The sequence below is a fragment of the Microtus oregoni genome, unplaced genomic scaffold (assembly GCF_018167655.1).
Source record: "Microtus oregoni isolate MIOR12 unplaced genomic scaffold, Mior012 000071F_ref0000514, whole genome shotgun sequence".
Lineage (NCBI taxonomy): Eukaryota > Metazoa > Chordata > Mammalia > Rodentia > Cricetidae > Microtus > Microtus oregoni.
In genome coordinates this window covers 3,438,913-3,456,534 of record NW_024543978.1, presented here as the reverse complement: position 1 = coordinate 3,456,534, position 17,622 = coordinate 3,438,913, and the positions used below count along the sequence as shown (strand labels likewise).

At 49.2% G+C, this 17,622-nt stretch overlaps 2 protein-coding genes across 4 annotated transcripts; one reads left to right on the top strand and one right to left on the bottom strand.

The window, feature by feature from the left end:
• Positions 1–2,866: 2,866 nt before the first annotated feature.
• Ppp1r3d (protein phosphatase 1 regulatory subunit 3D) lies at positions 2,867–6,494 on the bottom strand. The gene has a single exon (XM_041641755.1). The coding sequence runs from the start codon at positions 5,768–5,770 to the stop codon at positions 4,931–4,933; it is 840 nt and encodes a 279-aa protein (XP_041497689.1). The 5' UTR covers positions 5,771–6,494; the 3' UTR covers positions 2,867–4,930.
• Fam217b (family with sequence similarity 217 member B) lies at positions 6,140–16,135 on the top strand. Of its 3 annotated transcripts, none has more exons than XM_041641754.1 (4): positions 6,140–6,293; positions 8,251–8,362; positions 9,087–9,172; positions 11,510–16,135. In XM_041641754.1, exons 3-4 carry the CDS (start codon positions 9,147–9,149, stop codon positions 12,657–12,659), a joined length of 1,176 nt encoding a protein of 391 aa, XP_041497688.1. In that variant the 5' UTR covers positions 6,140–6,293; positions 8,251–8,362; positions 9,087–9,146; the 3' UTR covers positions 12,660–16,135. The 3 variants fall into 3 exon arrangements, with proteins under 3 accessions (XP_041497688.1, XP_041497686.1, XP_041497687.1); XM_041641752.1 differs by having other exon boundaries at positions 11,507–16,135; XM_041641753.1 differs by having other exon boundaries at positions 6,142–6,275; positions 11,507–16,135.
• The last annotated feature ends 1,487 nt before the right edge of the window (positions 16,136–17,622 follow it).

Here is a 17,622-nt window from a genome sequence, read left to right as displayed (position 1 = left end):
GAAAATAAACACACACGACAACAACAACAACATCTAAACCCCTGAGGAACGAAACAGTGCAAATCACACAGATTATGAACTGTAGTGTTTCTAACTTTAGCTTAGCAAGAATCACGGACATCGTTACAACTTCGTGCATTGTTAAATTGAATTTTGAGCAAGTTCCTCCTGAAACCCAGGGCTTCATGCACGCCAGAAAAGTGATCTAACATTGATTTATACTTCCAGCCCTCTTTGTACGTTCTGACACAGCTTCTAAGTTGCCCAGGTATGCAGCTTGAACTAGAGATCCTCCTGTCCCAGCTTCCCAAGTGGCTGGAATTACAGGTCCAGGGAGATCCTAATTTAAAAAAAAAAAAATTGAAGCAACATATGCAGCTGACTGGCTTTTATTGGGTGAATAAATATTTAGTTTCCAATGCTTTTTGAATTAGTTACACGTGTAAGTACTAAGAGTGTATAATACAAAATGGAAGACGGGCATGAGCCAGCCTCATGACCTGAGCCTTGCACCATGACTGCCACACTCTGCTTTCTTGTAAGAGACTTACCATCTTCCATGATGCAATCTAGTGGTTTCCCAACCAGCAGCTTGTTAGCAGAGGCACAAGCGTGTCTTTAAACAGTGACATGAAGGAACAGATTATCACTCCTCTTCCGAGGTTTTTGTCAACTCATCACAAACCTAGACATCTGGGAAGAGGGAATCTCAGCTGAGAAAATGCCTTCATAAGATCGTCCTGTAGGCGGCCTGTGGATTATTATCTTAACTAACAATTGATGTGGGAGGTCACTGTGGGTAGTACCAGCCCAGAACAGATGGTCTCGGGGTGTATAAGCAGGCTCAGCAAGCCATGGGGAGCAAGCCAGTAAGGTAAGCAGTACTCCCCCATTGTTGTAAGGAGGCCTCTAGTTAGTTCCTGGGTGCTCAGCCCCCAAATAATCACACGGGAAATATATTAATTAAATCATTGTTTGGCCCCTTAGCTTTAGCTTCTTATTGGCTAACTCTTACATATTTACCCCATCTCCATTAATTTGTGTATCACCACGTGGCAGTGACTTTTACCATCTAAAGTCCTAACTCTGGTGTGGCTACATTGCGTCTCTCTAACTCTACCTTCTGTTTCCCAGGATCCAGTTTCATTTCCCCTGCCTATCTCTATTCCCTGTGCAAGCCCAAGACAGTATTCTTTATTAACCAATGGTATTCACAGCATACAGAGGGGAATCTCATAGCACCTCTTGGCTTTTGCTTCAGTTCCTGCCTTGACTTCTTGTCCTGACTTCCTTCAGTGATGGATTTAGATGCAGGAGTCCAGAAGGAACCCCCGCTTTTCCTCCTGGAGTGTCTCTTGGTCATGGCATTTAATCACAGTAATAGAAAAGTAAGACAACTCATTTGCTCTTACCCAAACTGGGTTTTCATTGAAAGGTTTTAGACTGTGATGTTTGAAAGAAAATCTTATTAGTCATTATCAAAATTTGGTTTCTGGTCACATATGTTCTCTGCGGTGCCAGAGATTAAACCTCTGGCCTTGTGTGTCAGCCGAGCTAAGAGCATTTCCTAGCCCTTTTCAGGTAAGTGTAACAATCTCTTATCAGAAACAGGTTGTGGGCCAGATGAGTTCTCCTGGCAGGAGCAGCATGGGGCTGGATAGTTGGTGGGTTGCCCACTCTGAGGCAGGCTGGCTGTGGGAGAGCTGAAATTCACCTCTCTGAGCCTCTTTTCAGCTAAAAAAACAGAGTCAGCCAGGCAGCACAACTGATTCATTCCAAACACACCAAGAATCTAGCGTCTTGGCTGAGAAAATGAGACAAGGCACGCCGAATGCCAGGTTGTTTGTCCCCCCTCCTTAATGTATGTAAGACTTTGTACTTAGCTGTAAGTCCCAGTGCAGGCCAGGATCCACAGGAGTCACCGGGGAATATAAGGAAAACACAATTATCACAGCCCCTGAACTCTGGCTCAGTAGGGTAAGAGGTTTTGGTTTTATAACACACACTGTTGTACAGAAGTATCCCCCAAGCGAAACGACTGCCATTCTCTTGAGTTTGGCTGGACCTGAGTGACCACAGCTGGGATTGTTGACTGTTGACCACTCTTCTTGGTGGGGTGTGGGGGAGGTGGGAGGGGGAGTCAGAAAGGGTGATAGGATCCTCACCTGAGTGCAGCCAGCCACCCCTCCCAACCAGCTGCATGCAATTCTGCCCCAATTGCAGCAGCCTCTGTGTCTCTGGGAAGAGCTAGGGAAGTAGTTCTCGATCTTGTGGGTCGTGACCTCCACAGAGGTCACACATCGGATATCCTGCATATCATTTATACTATGATTCATAACAGTTTCAAAATTACAGTTACGAAGTAGAAATGAGATAATTTTTATGGCTGGGGTTACAACATGAGGAACTCTATCAAAGGGTTGCAGCATTAGGAACCACCGGGCTAGAGGATAAGGGTGGGGAAGGATTATGGGAGAGCACTTTATCTGCATAGATTTGGGGGCGTCTTCATCACTGCTGGATGTCCCAGTATGTCTGTTTTAAGGTTACCCCTGCTCCTGCCATAGCCTTTACCCGTTGCTTCAAAATAAGCCCTGTGAACTCATTGACTCCCCAGAATAAACTCTGGTAAAATTGCACCTTGCCTTTTTATTGAGGTAGGAGGAGGGGTGGACTTTAAGTCTCCCCAGGGAAGGTATTTTAGCAACACATATACAACTCTGCTACGGATGCAAGACGGTCCAGTCCTCATGCATGTCTAGGGAAGGATGAGACGTCCATGTGAAATGATCCAAACAGCAAGACGCTCCAAAACTTTGTCTTCGGAATGACACACACCAGCTTAACAAAGGGACAGTTTTGCACGTATACTTTAATATTTAGGCTTGGATAAAATAATTTTAAGTGACAGGCAGTTAAATACATTTGGGCAGACAGCCCTACAAGTGCACGATCCACACAGTTTTAACACCTCAACAGTCTAAGTGTGTCTTGGGGTCAGGAAGTTCACTCTGAATTGTCTTACACAGCTTTTACTTATTTATTTTTCAATCAAGCATAATTGTCCTTAAGCTTTAGATTTCAAACTGTTGGTTGTCTTAAAAGGCACCTTGAGGTTCTCTGGACTCTGATGATATATCATTACTTTTCTGTAACCAGACCCTTTGGACAAATGGTCGGCTTTCTCATGCACTGTGAAACTCTCTACGGCTGTGAAGCAACAGTACTCCACAGTTCTAACTTTTACCTGAAGAGCCGGGACCATTATCTTGCATTCTGGACAGAAGCCAAGGAGAGAGCAGCCTTGACCCCTTGGGGTTTTCTGACCTAATTGGACAGTTCATTAAGCAGCAGGCAATGCCTCTGGGCTCTTCTCACTCTCGAATGTCAGCGTAGTGCAGAGTCCCAACAGCCAAAGGCTGTGTCGCTCCATCCCACTCATCTGAGAGCAGAAAGCACCAGAGAAAGCCAACACTGTTTGGAATTTTAAAAGGCAGAAGTTTCAAGTATCAAAACCAAAGAGGTTAAAGGGTAAAAATGCATCTTTTCCATGCTGGTTAAACAAACATCAACAACGAACCGGTGACAGGAGTCACCAAGTCCATCACAAGTCTTCCACTGTCTCAAAAGTCACATCTGGGGAGGTCTCGCTCACCTCAGATGGTTTTGCTTCAATTTTAGTGCCTGCTATCAGAGAGGCCACAACTCAGCACCAAGAAGATTTGCCAGCCCCTCCATGGGGGTTTTAAGCATCAGGGACATCCTGCAAGGAACAGTGAGTGGTCTGGACCAAGTTGGAGGTTTTTGGTTGTTGTTTTGAAAGCATTTAACATTTTAAAACTGGGAAATAAGCCCATAAAAAAGTTAGCAACTTTCCTAACTGAAGGCACAGGGAATAAAGTGGCAGGTGGCTGCAAAGCCAGACGGAACAACACAATTTAAAACCCCTTAGGTGTATAAAAATCTGGGAATTGCTTTTCCTCCAGTGCCCTGGCTATTTTGAAAACACCATCCAGGTTCACTTAAAAGTTGACTTGCAAAACACGAAGGCTGGACTCTTTCCATGCTTAGAAGTAAAAAGTCATCTCTTTCGTGGAAAAGGTCACTGGGAAGGTACTCCTGCCTGAATCCCTGTGGCCACTTGAAAACAGAAATAACTTAAGGCAAGCTCTTTTCAAAGGTTCAGGTAGTTTCAAACAAACAGAATACGGCCTGTTAACGTGCAGACCCAGCACCAGACCGGAAGACAAGCACATGAACCGGGTTCCAGTGAAGCACTATTGGGGCACACCGCACTTCTGGAACCCTTTCAGTCCCCTCCTTCCCAGCTGTTGGTGTGGCAGGAATCGCCTAACCAGGGCAGCCTCGAAGCCCAGAAATGGCCGTGTGATGACAGATGAGCTATAAGTTTCTCTGCTATTAATAGTTTCCACCGTTGGAAGGCTACGGACACTGGCAAGCCGACATGTTCTCAGGTTTTTACCGTCCCTGGGCAGAAATGCCTCGAGGGACCACAATGTGGGCCACACCGCCTGCTTTAGGCTTACTGAATCTGGAGTATTCCTGAGAAGGCATTGACTATGGGTGCAGACTAACTTCACAATAATAAATAACAGCCACTTGTGTTTAGACACACCAAGGAGACATGCAAAAGGCCCTCCTCGCAAAACACCTACCTGGGTCCTCTTGAAATTAAGGACCACAGTCCCATGCATCTGCCCTCCCACACCCTCCCCACTCAGGCTCCGGGTCCTCTGGCCACCAGGCTCTCCAGACAATTCTCTAGGAAACAGGCCAGGCCACCGCTGCAGAGCTTGACAGACTGCTGAAAGGAAGAGTGGGGTGAGAGGTGGCCGCTCAGAGATCAGTACCCGCGGGGAAGTGACTGCAGTTCTGCTGACCTGGAAGCTCCAGGTCCACAGCCAGCAGCTCAGATGAAGTGGATCCAGCTCTCTTCGCACTCCCCGCGCGGCATGTGCAGGGCATGACTGCGGCAAGTAAGGCTATAGTCGCGACCATCGTTGTTGTCCCAGTACTCAGCACCAGCCACGCGGTAGCGCAGTGCAAAGAGTACGTGGGAGCCGAGCTCCAGCAGGAAGGGTGGCACGGGAAAGCCAAAGGCAAAGATGTCCTCGGTACCCTCGGTACCCGCAGGCCCTCTCCAGCGAGCCACGGCCTCATGAGCACTGCGCCAGCCAGAGTAGGTGTAGCGTACTGCTACCTGTTTCTCGAAGGCCACGTTGCGCACGCGCACTGTGCCGCTGATGCCCAGGTCCGAGCAGGTGACACGTTCCAGGCACACCAGCTGCCTTGCCAGGCGATCTCCAAAGCCGGGGGCTTCGACCGGCGGGGGGAAGTCGGGAACCAGGCACTGCAGCTTGAACTCCAGCTCCTGGCTGCTGCAGCACAGGTCCGAGTTGATGGCGAGGCGCGACAGCACGTGCAGCGGCACGGACGGGTCGTCCCCTGCGTTGAACACCTTAACCTGCGTCAGCTCCAGGCCCAGAGCGTCAGCGAAGCGCACACGGAGCTGCCGGTTACAGCCGGCTCGGCACGTAGCGCTGGGAGCTCCCGCAGCCTTGGCGCGGCGCTCGGGGGAGCTGGGCAGGGAGCGCGCGCGCCGCTGGATGATGGGCTGCAGCCGAGGGTCGCAGCCCGGGGGTCTGCAGGGTCGCGGATCCAGATCCGAGAGACAGCTGAAGCTCCGAGGAGCGTGTTTCCGTAACCCCGGGGTCGGGGGCAGCGGGGCAGAGCCCGGGCCTCTTGACATGGCCCAGCCGGGGGCCAGGGAGGTAGTTCCAGCCTAGCCCCTGGGCGTTCCGGTAGCACAGCCTTTGGGAGCCCCGAGACACCGCACCCTGCAAGGAGGCTGTCCGCTTGCGGCCTGGCTCCGGTCTCAGCGGCTAGCGATCTCCTAGGGCGGACCTCACTCTCCAGAGCTGCTTCCCGGAGCGCTGAGCCCTGCCGGGTGGCGCCTGCTTCTCCCTGATCTTCCTGGCGCTTACGGGAAGCCCGGGGAACCCAGCGGCTCTGAGACTCAGCAGCCCGCAACTTCTCCAGGCGCAACTTCCCGGCGCGCCCCCGCCGAGCCCCGCCCCTCGTGACGCCGCCTGCCTGCGGGCACGTCCCGCTAGCTTGCCCCGCCGCCCCGCGTAGCCCCACGCTGCCGGAACCCCGCTGCCCGCGCCAGCTCGGCCGGCCGCACCCGCCCCTGTCGCAGAACTCCGCAGCCACCCCCCGGGATCCTCGTCACGTGCGCCCAGGCCGCGGAGCAGGTCTGCTAGGCTTCCTTGGTGCGTTTGCCCGCTCGCTGCACCCATCCATCAGCGATGGTTTCTGCAGCAGCTGAAGACGCGCTGGGTGCTTGCTGCGGGGCCTTGGGCTGGAGGAGTACGGGGTGGGGGCGGGACAGAGCCCAACCTGGGCTGGCCTGGAGACGAGCTGGCCCTAGGACTGCGGTGAGCTTCCAGCCAGCCAGCTTTGGTCACCTGTCTCTAGCAACCTGGACCAGCGGCCAGACTGGGGTTAGCTTGCTGCTGAGGGAAGCATCTTGCCCACACCTCCCCACCATGCTGTGCCTCCCTATTGGCCGGGCAGCCAGTTCCCTGGGGAGGAGATGGGGGACGTTGCTTCCGTTTGCCGGGCTTGCAGCCAGAGAGGAAGGCTGGGAACAGGGGCTAATGCCCAAGATGGATTGTGCAGATGCAGGAATCTAGCTTCTGGCTCTTGAGGAGCGTGTTTGTAGCCAGAATCTCTTGAGCTTTCGTTCTGCTGCTATGCAAGCTGAAACCATGCGTTCTCTGCTGCTCCCCCCCCCCGTATCTCTGCCCCCCCACCCCCCACCCCATCCCTGCATCCTGACTGCACCGCAGGCTTTTATTTCTCTGAGGAACTTCACACACGCATGCACACCCACACATACCCCCACACACACCCCTTCTATGTGTCGAGTTTGTCAGGTAGATGAGGGGCCAGGATGGCACTGCACATTCTAAAGAGGATGCCTGGGTCAGACATTCCTTCTTGGTTCCTTTTCCACTTTACAACATAAAGAACAAGGTAAAGAAAGAGGGTGGCCAATGAATATTTTCTGCATTTAAAAGGAATCAAGCCTGTTGATTGTGGGGTCATTAACCATAAAAGGCTATGATATGATTTTTGTTATCTTCAAATCCAAACCTAAAAGTCTTACATGAGTGTGGTAGTTCCGAAACTCTCCCATGAGTCCACCTCTTTTCCATTTGATAGTTGCTGCGGTATTATGAGAGAGAAATATTCAGTTTCTAAGGCCTGCTCGTTCAATGGGCTCCTCAAAAAAACAGGAACTATGAGTGTGGTTTGGGAACCCGCAACTCATAGTGTGAGACAGCATATAGTCCATATTGGAAGTTAATACACTCATGGTCTTTTACATTTAAAAAATTGCATGTATGTGTATCCACACATGAAAAGGCCAAGGGAGGGTGTCTCACGGAACTGGAGTTGCAGGCCTCGTGAGCCAGCCACATAGTGCCGGAAGCTTCACTGGGGTCCTCTGGAGTCTTGAGCCATCTCTCCAGGCCCCCACTGATTGTCTTGTAATGGATTGGGGTGACAGGGAAGTTAGAAGAATTCTAAGAGTGCCTCCCCACTAGAGTTTTATCTCTGTGGGATGAGGGCCTTGAGCAGACTTTGCGTGTCTTAGACTGTCCCGTGTTACTGGGTGAGGAGATGAATGAATGGACACGGGGCTTTAAGGTAATTGGCGAATTTAATTGGCATCATTTCCAAGGGGTGTGTGCACTTGTGTGTAGGTGGGGGGTTCAGGATTCATTCTCAGTTCTCATAATACTGTAGTGTTATACTTAACAGACACGGTGGAGGAAAACATGTAAGCATTCCCAACAGCCATGTTGGGCAGCTCACACTGCCTGTTAACTCTAGTTCAGGGAGTCTTGGTGCCATCATCTAACCTCTGAGGGCATCCACACTGACGGATGCGCATCCCCTACCACACACATGTAATTTATGATAAATATTAAAACTGTCAAAGTGTAAACATACAACAATATCCTCCCCTATCTCTCATCTCGTAGTGCAGAATTCTGAGCCACTGCACAGTCACGACTTCAAGGTTTCAATGTGGTACAAATACAAAGATCAAAAACCCGCGGAAAGGCAGCCGATTGCAGTCAGTACTTACTGTCACTGTTGTGTTGTTTCCAGTTCCGCTGCAGTCAGTACTTACTGTCACTGTTGTGTTGTTTCCAGTTCCGGTGGCTCGACGTCCTTCCCAAAGATAAGGGGAATAAAGAAGCCACCTCCCCAGCTGTCGTCATCTGGCAGCAGGTTGAGTAAGACTGCCCTGAGCACTGCAGAGAAGGTGATGTAAAGGAGAGGAAATCTTACTTAGATTTGTCTCGGTGCTCTCTCGTTAAGTGCTTCAAGTGTGCGTGTCTTGTGTGTGTGTGTGTGTGTGTGGGTGTGTGTGTGCACACCCTGTGGCATTATTTATATTATTTGTATAATAGTTAAGATTATTTTAAAAACCATTAAAAGACGTCAACATACCAAATAAATAGTTTCATTCAAGTCCATTCTGGGTGAAACAGTGAATTTCCTGGGGTCACTTAAAGGAACATGGGTGACTTGAAGAGCACGTTACAACAGCCCCCCTCCAGCATGAGGGGCAGCTCACACAAGGAGCATCCAGGAGCCCCACCCCAGCTCATCTTCACCTCCTACTTACTCTGCCACTTCCTGAGACCACAGCCTGTTAGGGAAGTAGGTATGACAAGCTCTAGGCAAGGGGGAGGGGCTCTCAAGTGTGGCTGACAAGCTCCCTCAGTGAGGAAGTGCCCACAGTCCCTATCTTTTTAAGGTGTCCTGTGGCTTCTTTCTACTAGGGAATATATTAGGCCTGACCTTGCAAACGTCTCCTGTTCTGATTCAAGACAGTAGCAGTCACGAGGATGGCCCTGCTTCTGTGTGTGTTTGTGCGCGCATATGCACGTGTGCACATGTACGTGTGTGTATGTTCAAGCATGCACAGGCATGTGAATTCACAGCACTTTTTGATAAAAAAAATCTGTTTTTTTTTTTTTTAGACGACCCATCAAACCTTCGACGATGAGCATCCCTGTGACGTGTTCACGAAAAGGAATAGGATGAGTGACTCTCATCAGAAAAGCAGGTAACTGGTTTCCGGATCCTTCGGTTCTCCCGATTGAACTTCATCTGTGCTTTGTCTGTAGCAGAAATGGGTACACAAGTCTCTTAAGCTTTAGTTGCTCTTTGTTGGCTTCCTTCTGCTAAAATCTGGTATGTATGATGGCAGCTGGTTGTGAACGATTTTTTAAAGATGTTTATTTTTATGTGTATGAGTATTTTGTGTGCATGCACCCTCATGCCTGGTACCTGGGAGGACGGAAGAAGGCATTGGATCCCCTGGAACTGGAGTTAGAAGTGGCTCTGAGCTGCCCTGTGGGTGCTGGGACTGAACCTGAGTCCTCTGCAAGAGCAGCCAGTGGTCTGAACTGCCGAGCCATCTCCAGTTGTGAACTCCCAATGACAGTCATTTCTTCCTTTGCTTACATTGCCGCTTGCACTGATCTGCCCGTCTGCATGTTAAGAATGTGTGATGTTCAGATACTGCTGAGCAGTCTGGAGAACGCTGCACAGACGGACTTCTCCACTTCCTAGAACATTTTCCCACTTCTCCCCCATCCATCCTATCATAAGGAAGTGCTGTTAACTTTATTTAAATAATGTGTGGTTGGGAAATAAACTTAAAAAAAAGGGGGGAGGGTAATTTCATCTCCCGTGAGTTCCCACCCCAGTTTAGAGTACTCTAGGAGTTCACTGGTCTACTAGAAAAGAACAAAAATAGGTGTTTATTCTCTTCTCTTGCCTGCTGTTCCCAAGACAGCATTCATCCTGTCCGTTTGTGTTGAATTATAATTGTACCACATGACTTTATTCCTAGTCTTATTACATTTTATCTCTTTGTGTGTATATATGTGTGCACGTTCATGCATGCCACAGTGTATGTGTGTTTAGAACGTAAGTTAAAGGAGTCGATTCTCACCTTCACCATGTGGGTCTCAGGGATCACTGGGGTTGGGGGCAAAGTTTTACCTGATGGGGCATCTTGTCAGCCTTTCTAGCCTTTTAAATACAACTTTTCCCCGGTGTTGCCCACCTGAAAAGATAGTAAGAAGTGTTTGACTCCTGGTATTGGTTGGCATGAACAGTGAAAAACTTACATCCTAAAATCATAGTTTTTTCAGAGTCTCTCCCAGCCAGCGATTAAGTGAAATCCAGGCTGGGGAGGCTTAGTGGTGTGAGTGCTTACTGGGCAACTCATGCAAACACCAGGTTGATGTATCAGCCTGCCCACAGTTCCAGCCTTGGAAGGTAGAAACAGGAACTCCAGAGCAAGCTGGCTGGCAGGACTATCCATGTCTGGCTGGAGAGATAGCTCAGTGGTTATGAGTATACATGACTTTTTTGTAAGTTTGGCCTCCAGCACCTATATCAGATGGCTCACAATCTTCTGTAACTCCAGCTTCAGAGGATCTGATGCCTCTGGCCTCCTTGGGCTCTTTCAGTCACAAACTGTGCACAGAACCACCCACCCACCATACATATGCTTAAAAATAATAAAAAAAAAATTTAAAGAAAGGCTGTCCATAGAGATGAGCTCGGGTTTGATTGGGCGATCCTGTCTCAATGATTAGGTAGAAGATTGATCAAGAATGATTTATGAAATCAGCTTTGGGCTTCACATGCACACACAATGAACACACACACATACAAAAACATGTATATACCCACGCATAGAAAACAACAACAACAAAAACCCACAAAAATAAACAGCAGCAAAACCTTTTCAAGGTGTTTTAGGTGCCAGGGATTAAACCTGGGGTTTTGCACACGCAGGACAGACAACCGCTGCTCTGCATCCCAGCCGCAAAACTTGAGTCGACATGGTAGCTGCACTTCCCTAAAATATGTCTACAAAAGGGGGCTTAACGGTTTGTTTCTCAATATTTCCCAAGAGGACTTTTGTTTTGAGACAAGGTAGCTCTGGCCTTAAATTCACAGAGATCTGCTTGTCTCTGTCTCTGGAGTATGGGGATGTGCTTCCAAACCCAGCTGTGTTTCTGAATATTTTCAAACAGTGCTGACCACTGGTAGAACAGACCACGAGTCCTGTGACAGATTTTAAAAATTAGTTTTTTAAAGGTATACACAATTGCTCTGAGATTACAAGACAAAGCAATTGAGAAACGGTTAAGTTTTTAAATGTTCACCTTTGTCGTTACATAAAACACGTGTGTCCACATTTGCGGCATGCATTCTCTGCTGGCCCCTGCCTAGAGCACAGAGGGGAAACCGGTTTGCAAACCCTGCTTCTATAAATCGCACGGAAGCCTCGTATTAGTAACTGCTGAAATGTTAGCAGGAGACTCCTATTTCTCTAATCATCAGTGATCAGACCCCAGTTGTGGCTTTTGTTTTTTAGCAGTATGGATGCTGGCTCATCTTGGAATCAAGCCCAACATTCAAGGACTTCTTCAGGAAGAAGGCAGAGTAAGAGTAGATCTCAAGGACCCCACGTCTCTTCCCACCTGGGAGGGAGCAGCCTCCTTGGCCTCTCCCAGCCTGCAGCGGATAAACTCATGGGAGCCATTTCCACGGAGGGAAGGCAGGAGCAGACTGCGCTTAGCTCCAGGTGTCAGGCTGCCTCTGGACGCAAGCTGTTCCTTGACTTTCAGTCCATGAAGATTATTAAGGAAGGCGCTGATGAGGACAGCGCAAGTGACCTGTCAGACTCAGAACGAGTGGCCATTCCTCCTTCTCCCTTCACACCTCCTGACCTCAACCTTCGAGCGGAAGAGATCGACCCGGTTTCCTTCAGTCTTCACCCAGACCCTAGCCAGGCAGAAGCCGAACACTGCTACCCTGACTTTCTTCCACCCCCATACAGCTCCTGGGACCTCCAGGATATGGCTGTGGTTCTGAACACAGAATGCCCGAGTGAGGCCCTGCCTCGGGCCACAGGCTTCCTTGGGAAGTACATAGACAGACTTCTTCAGCTGGAGTGGCTGCAGCTCCAAACCGTGCAGTCTGAGAAGGCCCGGGCTGCCAAGGCAAGGTCCTCTGGGGCTTCTGGGATGCTGAAAAGCCCTAGGCGGGGTAAGCTCCCCGCCAGTGCGCTATCCAAGCCTTTCCTGTCCCCAGAAGGGATTCCAAAGCCTGGCCCTTCTCGAAAGAAAGGTTTTCAGTATGAAGATGCCCACCCGTCCTACTATGCATTTGAGACTTCATCTAGATCTGTGGATGGGCCTGCTCGCCCCAGGCTGTGTTCTCAGAAACAAGGCCCAGAACTGAGGATGGAAAAAAAGAAGAAATCAGGTAAGGGCCCCAAGTTTCACCTCCGCGCTCCACCCTGTGCGGAGGGCAGCCCTGCAATGGAAGCCAACGGTAACATTCGAATTCCCAAGCAGTCCGCGGTGCTTCTGGACCCAATGGACTCCTGTAGGGCCTCCAGGACACAAGCACACTTGGACCTGAAGAAAAAGGGAAGTGCAAATAACTGTGGGCCTGCCTCTTCTTCCAGCGAGAAGAAGCTCAAAACAAATGGAACAAAGCAAAGCACATATAAGTTCAAGTGACCCCTGAGGTAAAGAATTGCAAAGACTCACAGATGTCTAAAAGTGGGGGTTTGTCCCAAAGTAATGGTGAATTTAAATCCTTTTGTGATAACTGAGTCAAGTCACCTGCTGGCTCTCCAGTCACCCACCCCCACCCCACCCTCGCCTCTTGATATACAGTCTTAAGCACTTTAGGGACCTATAGGTAAAAGTGAACTTGTGTGTCTATGATACAAAGGTTTGAAACAGCAGGACCAGTAAGCCAGTGTGGAACCGGCCCAGTGTCCCTGTCTCTGGAGTACGGGAAACAGTGTGTACTGTTCTTGGAGAGAAACTCTGTGTCTCACAGAAGAAAAGCCCTGCTGGCTCAATGCCTCTTGGTTTTGCATAAACCCTCAGCAGAGTTTCTGTTGTGAGTCTTTCTCTCATTTGTTGCCCACCCTCCTCCGAGCCTAGTTCCACTCCAGTTAGGGGTCACATGAGTTTCTATTTTGAGTGTCATTTACCTCTCAGCCAGTTCCTTGCCAGAGGCAAAGGCATCTAGAGTGCGTCTCTGGTGCGTTTTTTAAAAGACATTTTAAGTCCAGGGGTAGTGCTGCAGCCCGTGTCTGAGTTCTCTTACCTGAAGTTAAAATCATTTGTAAGTTTTCCAGAGGGAAAGTCAGCAGGCCCAGCGGTGGCTGCTGCTGTCTGGTGAGGCAAGAAAGAATGCCCTGACACCCTAGACCTCTGGGTAACCATGCACGGTGTGTGGGAATGTACTCCAGTGTAAATTGTCAGGTTACTGACTAGGGACCCATATCCTGCTGTTGTAGGTCAAAGCCAATGGTCTATTTCTGTGTCCAGGAGCAGGGTCTTCTAATCGTGACTGGGGAGGGAGCAGACACATTTGCTCTGTGTGTGTGTGCACTATCCTGAGTGTTCTTATCTGCTTGTGGCTTCCTGGCTCTCCCACAGCCATCCTCCTCAGCTGCCTTTGAGTCTTGCTGCCTGGGGAGCTTTCCTTCTACGTGTTTCTGCAAACCTTTCCTTGGCTGCTGCTTCTCAGGCAGTGAAACCGTTATTGGACTTGTCTTGGGCACCCATGAGCTTTTTGGGTTGTTTTGTTTGTTTGTTTGTTTGTTTTGCTTTGCTTTTTCACCTTTGGGGAAAAGGACAAAGGTAGTTTGTTGCAGCTGGAGCTTCCACACAGCCACAGGTGCCTAAAGGCCGAAGAGTGAGACAAGGTTATCCTTAAACCAGCTGCTGAGGTCAGATGTCAAGCTCTCTCCATAAGGCTGATGTCAGACATGTTGAACAACACAGGAACTTTTCTTTAGCCTTTTTCTTTCAGGACTTTATTTTCAGATTCTTTTTGTACTGCCCTCCTGGAGAAAGCATGTTTTTACATGGAGTTATCATGCCTTTTGTTTGTTTGTTGTTGTTGTTGTTGTTTGGGGAAAGGTTGAGACAGGGTTTCTCTGTGTAGCCCTGGCTGTCCTGGACTTGCTCCATAGAGCAGGCTGGCCTCAGACTGCTAGAGATCCGCCTGCCTCTGCCTCCCACGTGCTGGGATTAAAGGCGTGCGTCACCAGCTGTCTCATGCTTTTTTCTGTAGCCAAAATCTGCATACTTTGTTGGCCATCCACGATGCACTGTCCATGTTTGCCCGTGGTGTGCGCCTTGGTTTTGGAGGACAGTGCTACACCTCACCCTCTTCCCTCCCCTGAGTGAGTGAGTGAGTGAGGCCGTGTGGGTCCACTTCCCTACTCCTTGGAGCACAGATGATTTTTACCATAAGTGGTTCCTTTCTCATTCTTTCTCCAGATTTTTATGCGGATCTTTAGGAAGCTGCAGGTCCCATAAGAGGAAGCATGACATTATGTGCACATATGTACTTAGATGCTCCTTGGAGCAGTACTGCCAGGTTCCCTTTCCTGTCACCTACTGTGTGGGTGCTCCTAGATACCCTGGCATGTGAGAGTCAAGTTTCTTTTCCCCTGGGGATGTGTGTCTGGACTGAAACGTGCAACAGAAAAAAATGTAGCGATGGCGCCTCGTGTATTTGTTCCCAGCACACTAACGGAAGTTGACTCCTGGTCTGGGGACTAGAAGAGGCCTGAAGGAGTGACTTTGTTTACTTCTTTGCCTGAGTTGAATGCCCTTATTAAACAGTATTATGTTCTAGGACAGGGTGCTACTGAACAACACGGTTTTTTACAGTTACATTGACTGCAGCTGATCAAACACAGCTTTTTCTTTGGTCTCTAAAGACATATCCCACGCAGGCAAGTGGACAGCATTGAACACTGAACCGTGAACTCGTTCAGTTCAAGGCCAAACCAGAGTATCCTGCTACAGGGGCAGATCGGTGTGCTTCCGGAAGCGCCTCTCATCTCGTAGATGTTTACATAGCTCCCAGGTCCAGTCAAACACAAGACGATCTTGAGGAAAACCGTGTCTGGGGCTTGAGTGACACCCGTTTGTGGAGAAAAGAGCACAAAGCCCTCTAGGTCATCACTGATGGCGTGGCTTTGGACTGTTTCCCAGATCACCAACGTAACTGACTTGAAAGTTATAGAGATCCTGGCTCCCAGATGCGGGAGAGACGGTCGATGCCATTGGTCTTCATGGAAAAGGAAAGTTTGTTTGGATCCTTTGGCCTCTTGGGCTCCTGTTCTAGAGAGACCTAAGAGCTTCTTACATGGCTTACACGTTTGTTTCTCATTCATATACTTGAACAGTTAGGTAGAAGTCCTAACCCTGGTGGTAGTGCATCCAAGGTAATAGCAGTATTTATTGTTTAATTGTGTGACCTGAATATATTCAGCATGTTCATTGAATGTCATAATGCTGTTTGTTTGGTTTTGTATGTAGCAGAACAGAACTCATGTATAAGTTTTTGTGGGACTTTTCCTTCCTTCAGCCCAATTAAACAGGACACATACCTGAATTTTTCTGGCTTGGTTTGATTTCTGATGTCTTTCCAGTTTGTCTGGTTCTTCCCCAGAGCTGCTGAGGGTGGCACTCTGTTCCCTTGCCCTTCATGCTGACGCTGCCCAGGAGTAAGCGTGATCCCTGCATCAGAGACGCATGGCTGGAGATGACGTGAATCATTGCGGAGGGGTAGGCAGGTGAGGAGTGGACTGCAGGTTCTCTGTGTCTTGTGCAGGACGAGCCTCCTGCTGCCATCCTCCTGAATCCAGCTGTGCCCACTTGCAGAAGATCACCACAACTGGGCGTGTTGATGCTCGACTTGCCCTCCTAGGAGGAGGGTGAGGAAGGTCACGGGACCCTCACTGGAGCATCCAGACAATCCTAACCACATGGATGCAATTCTACCCTAATTGTGCTTGACTTGTGGGGAGAGCTAGAGAATATAGGTTGGGAAGGATGAGGGAAGGGGCTCCATCTGTGCCACTTTCTGTGGTGTGGAGAAGATCTTCCAGTGAAGCCACTTTAGGGCCACCAACACTGTTGCCCGCAGTCCACCCTTGCCCCATAAGGAAGCCTAATAAACGCATTGGTCCCCCTGAGTGAACTCTGGTGCTATCCTATCTTGGTTTGTCGTGGGACTTTTGGAGGAGGGGTAGACACACATTATTTACATCTCCTTCAGGAAGGAATTTTAGCAACAATGTGGCACAGTGAGTTCACACCTCACCTGGCACATCTGAGAGTGGGTGGGGCTTTTGAAGGATGTTTTGGGAGAGGGCAGGGCCTGGTGCAAACCTTCCCAGAGGCCTTTGTACCTCTTCCTAAGCTCACTCCTGACAGTGAAGTATGTTCTGTAAAACAAATTCTAATTGTTCTTAATAAAAACTTGAAGTCAGATAGTAGGGGGTGAAAGCTGAGTGATCAGAGAAGCAGTGAAGTCAGCCATTAGAGAGACCTTTCACCTTTACCAAATCCTCAGACCCAAAGGGCAATCCTGTCCTCAGACTGTCTCCCCAGAGTACATCCTCAAACTGACTGCTTCCGATTGCTGCCTCAGACTGCCCTGATGTGTCTCCTCCCACCTTATAATCCTCTCTCTGCCCAGCCATATCACTCCTGTCTCCACCTCCCCAGAGCTGGGTTTAAAGGCATGTGGTCCTAAGTGCTAAGATCACCTTTGTGTGAGTTCTGTTTCTCTTTTAGACTGGATCATTTTTCCTGTATCCCAGGGTGGCCTTGAACTCACAGAGATCTATTTGCGTCTTTCTCCTGAGTGCGGGTTAAAGGTGTGTGCCACCACTGCCTGGCCTCTAGTTGCTTATCTCGATCTTCAGGTAAGCTTTGTTAAAACACAAACAAAATATCACCACAGTGTGCCTCTGAGGATGCCAAACTGCGGCAGTCGTGGTGGTGGGTTAGAAACGGTTCTCTGCTCTTAACCAAATTAACCAAGTTGATCTAAAATCCAGGCTTAGATTGGGCGTGAATGGTGGTTATGTTAGCAAGTCACTACCCGATCATCCACTAGGTGGCGACCAAACCTTGTGAGACCCTCGTGAATTTATCTTGTTAGTGTCTTCTGATGGAGCAGACCTTTCTACTAAGATCAAAAAGGAATGGGAGAGATAGTACTGCTTGACTTCCCACACAAAGTGGGTTCTTCACTTGCCTGTCCTCTGCCACCAGAGAGCAAAGGAACTGTTAGGTGTGGTTAACTCCCTGGTGTTCCTGGACTGTTCCCTAATAACAAGGCCCCACCCGGCAGATGTGAAATAACGCATCATCATCTTCACAGAGAACCCACTTCTGTAAAATACCACCCAATATGCCCACCCACCCGTGTAATTGGCGATACCAGCGCTGCAAATATACGTGGAATGTTAAACTGGATCGCTGTGGATGCAATCGCGAAGCTTGACTATTATAAATGCGCGGGGCTCAGGAGGGGACACCCCGAAGTGTGGTGCCTTGGTGTGCTAATGGTGTTATAAGGACGGGTTCACAAGCAAGTCCTTTCTGACCTAATCTTCCCTGCCCCCACCCCTCAGCTGAGCCCTTTAAACTAGAA

Excerpts from the sequence above, each read along its gene's own strand:
- Fam217b (XM_041641752.1), top strand. The coding sequence starts at position 9,147 with ATGAGTGACTCTCATCAGAAAAGCAG. Across the intron at positions 9,173-11,506 it reads GACTCTCATCAGAAAAGCAG|CAGTATGGATGCTGGCTCAT; the intron begins GTAACTGGTTTC and ends TTTGTTTTTTAG.
- Ppp1r3d (XM_041641755.1), bottom strand. The coding sequence starts at position 5,770 with ATGTCAAGAGGCCCGGGCTCTGCCCCGCTGCCCCCGACCCCGGGGTTA.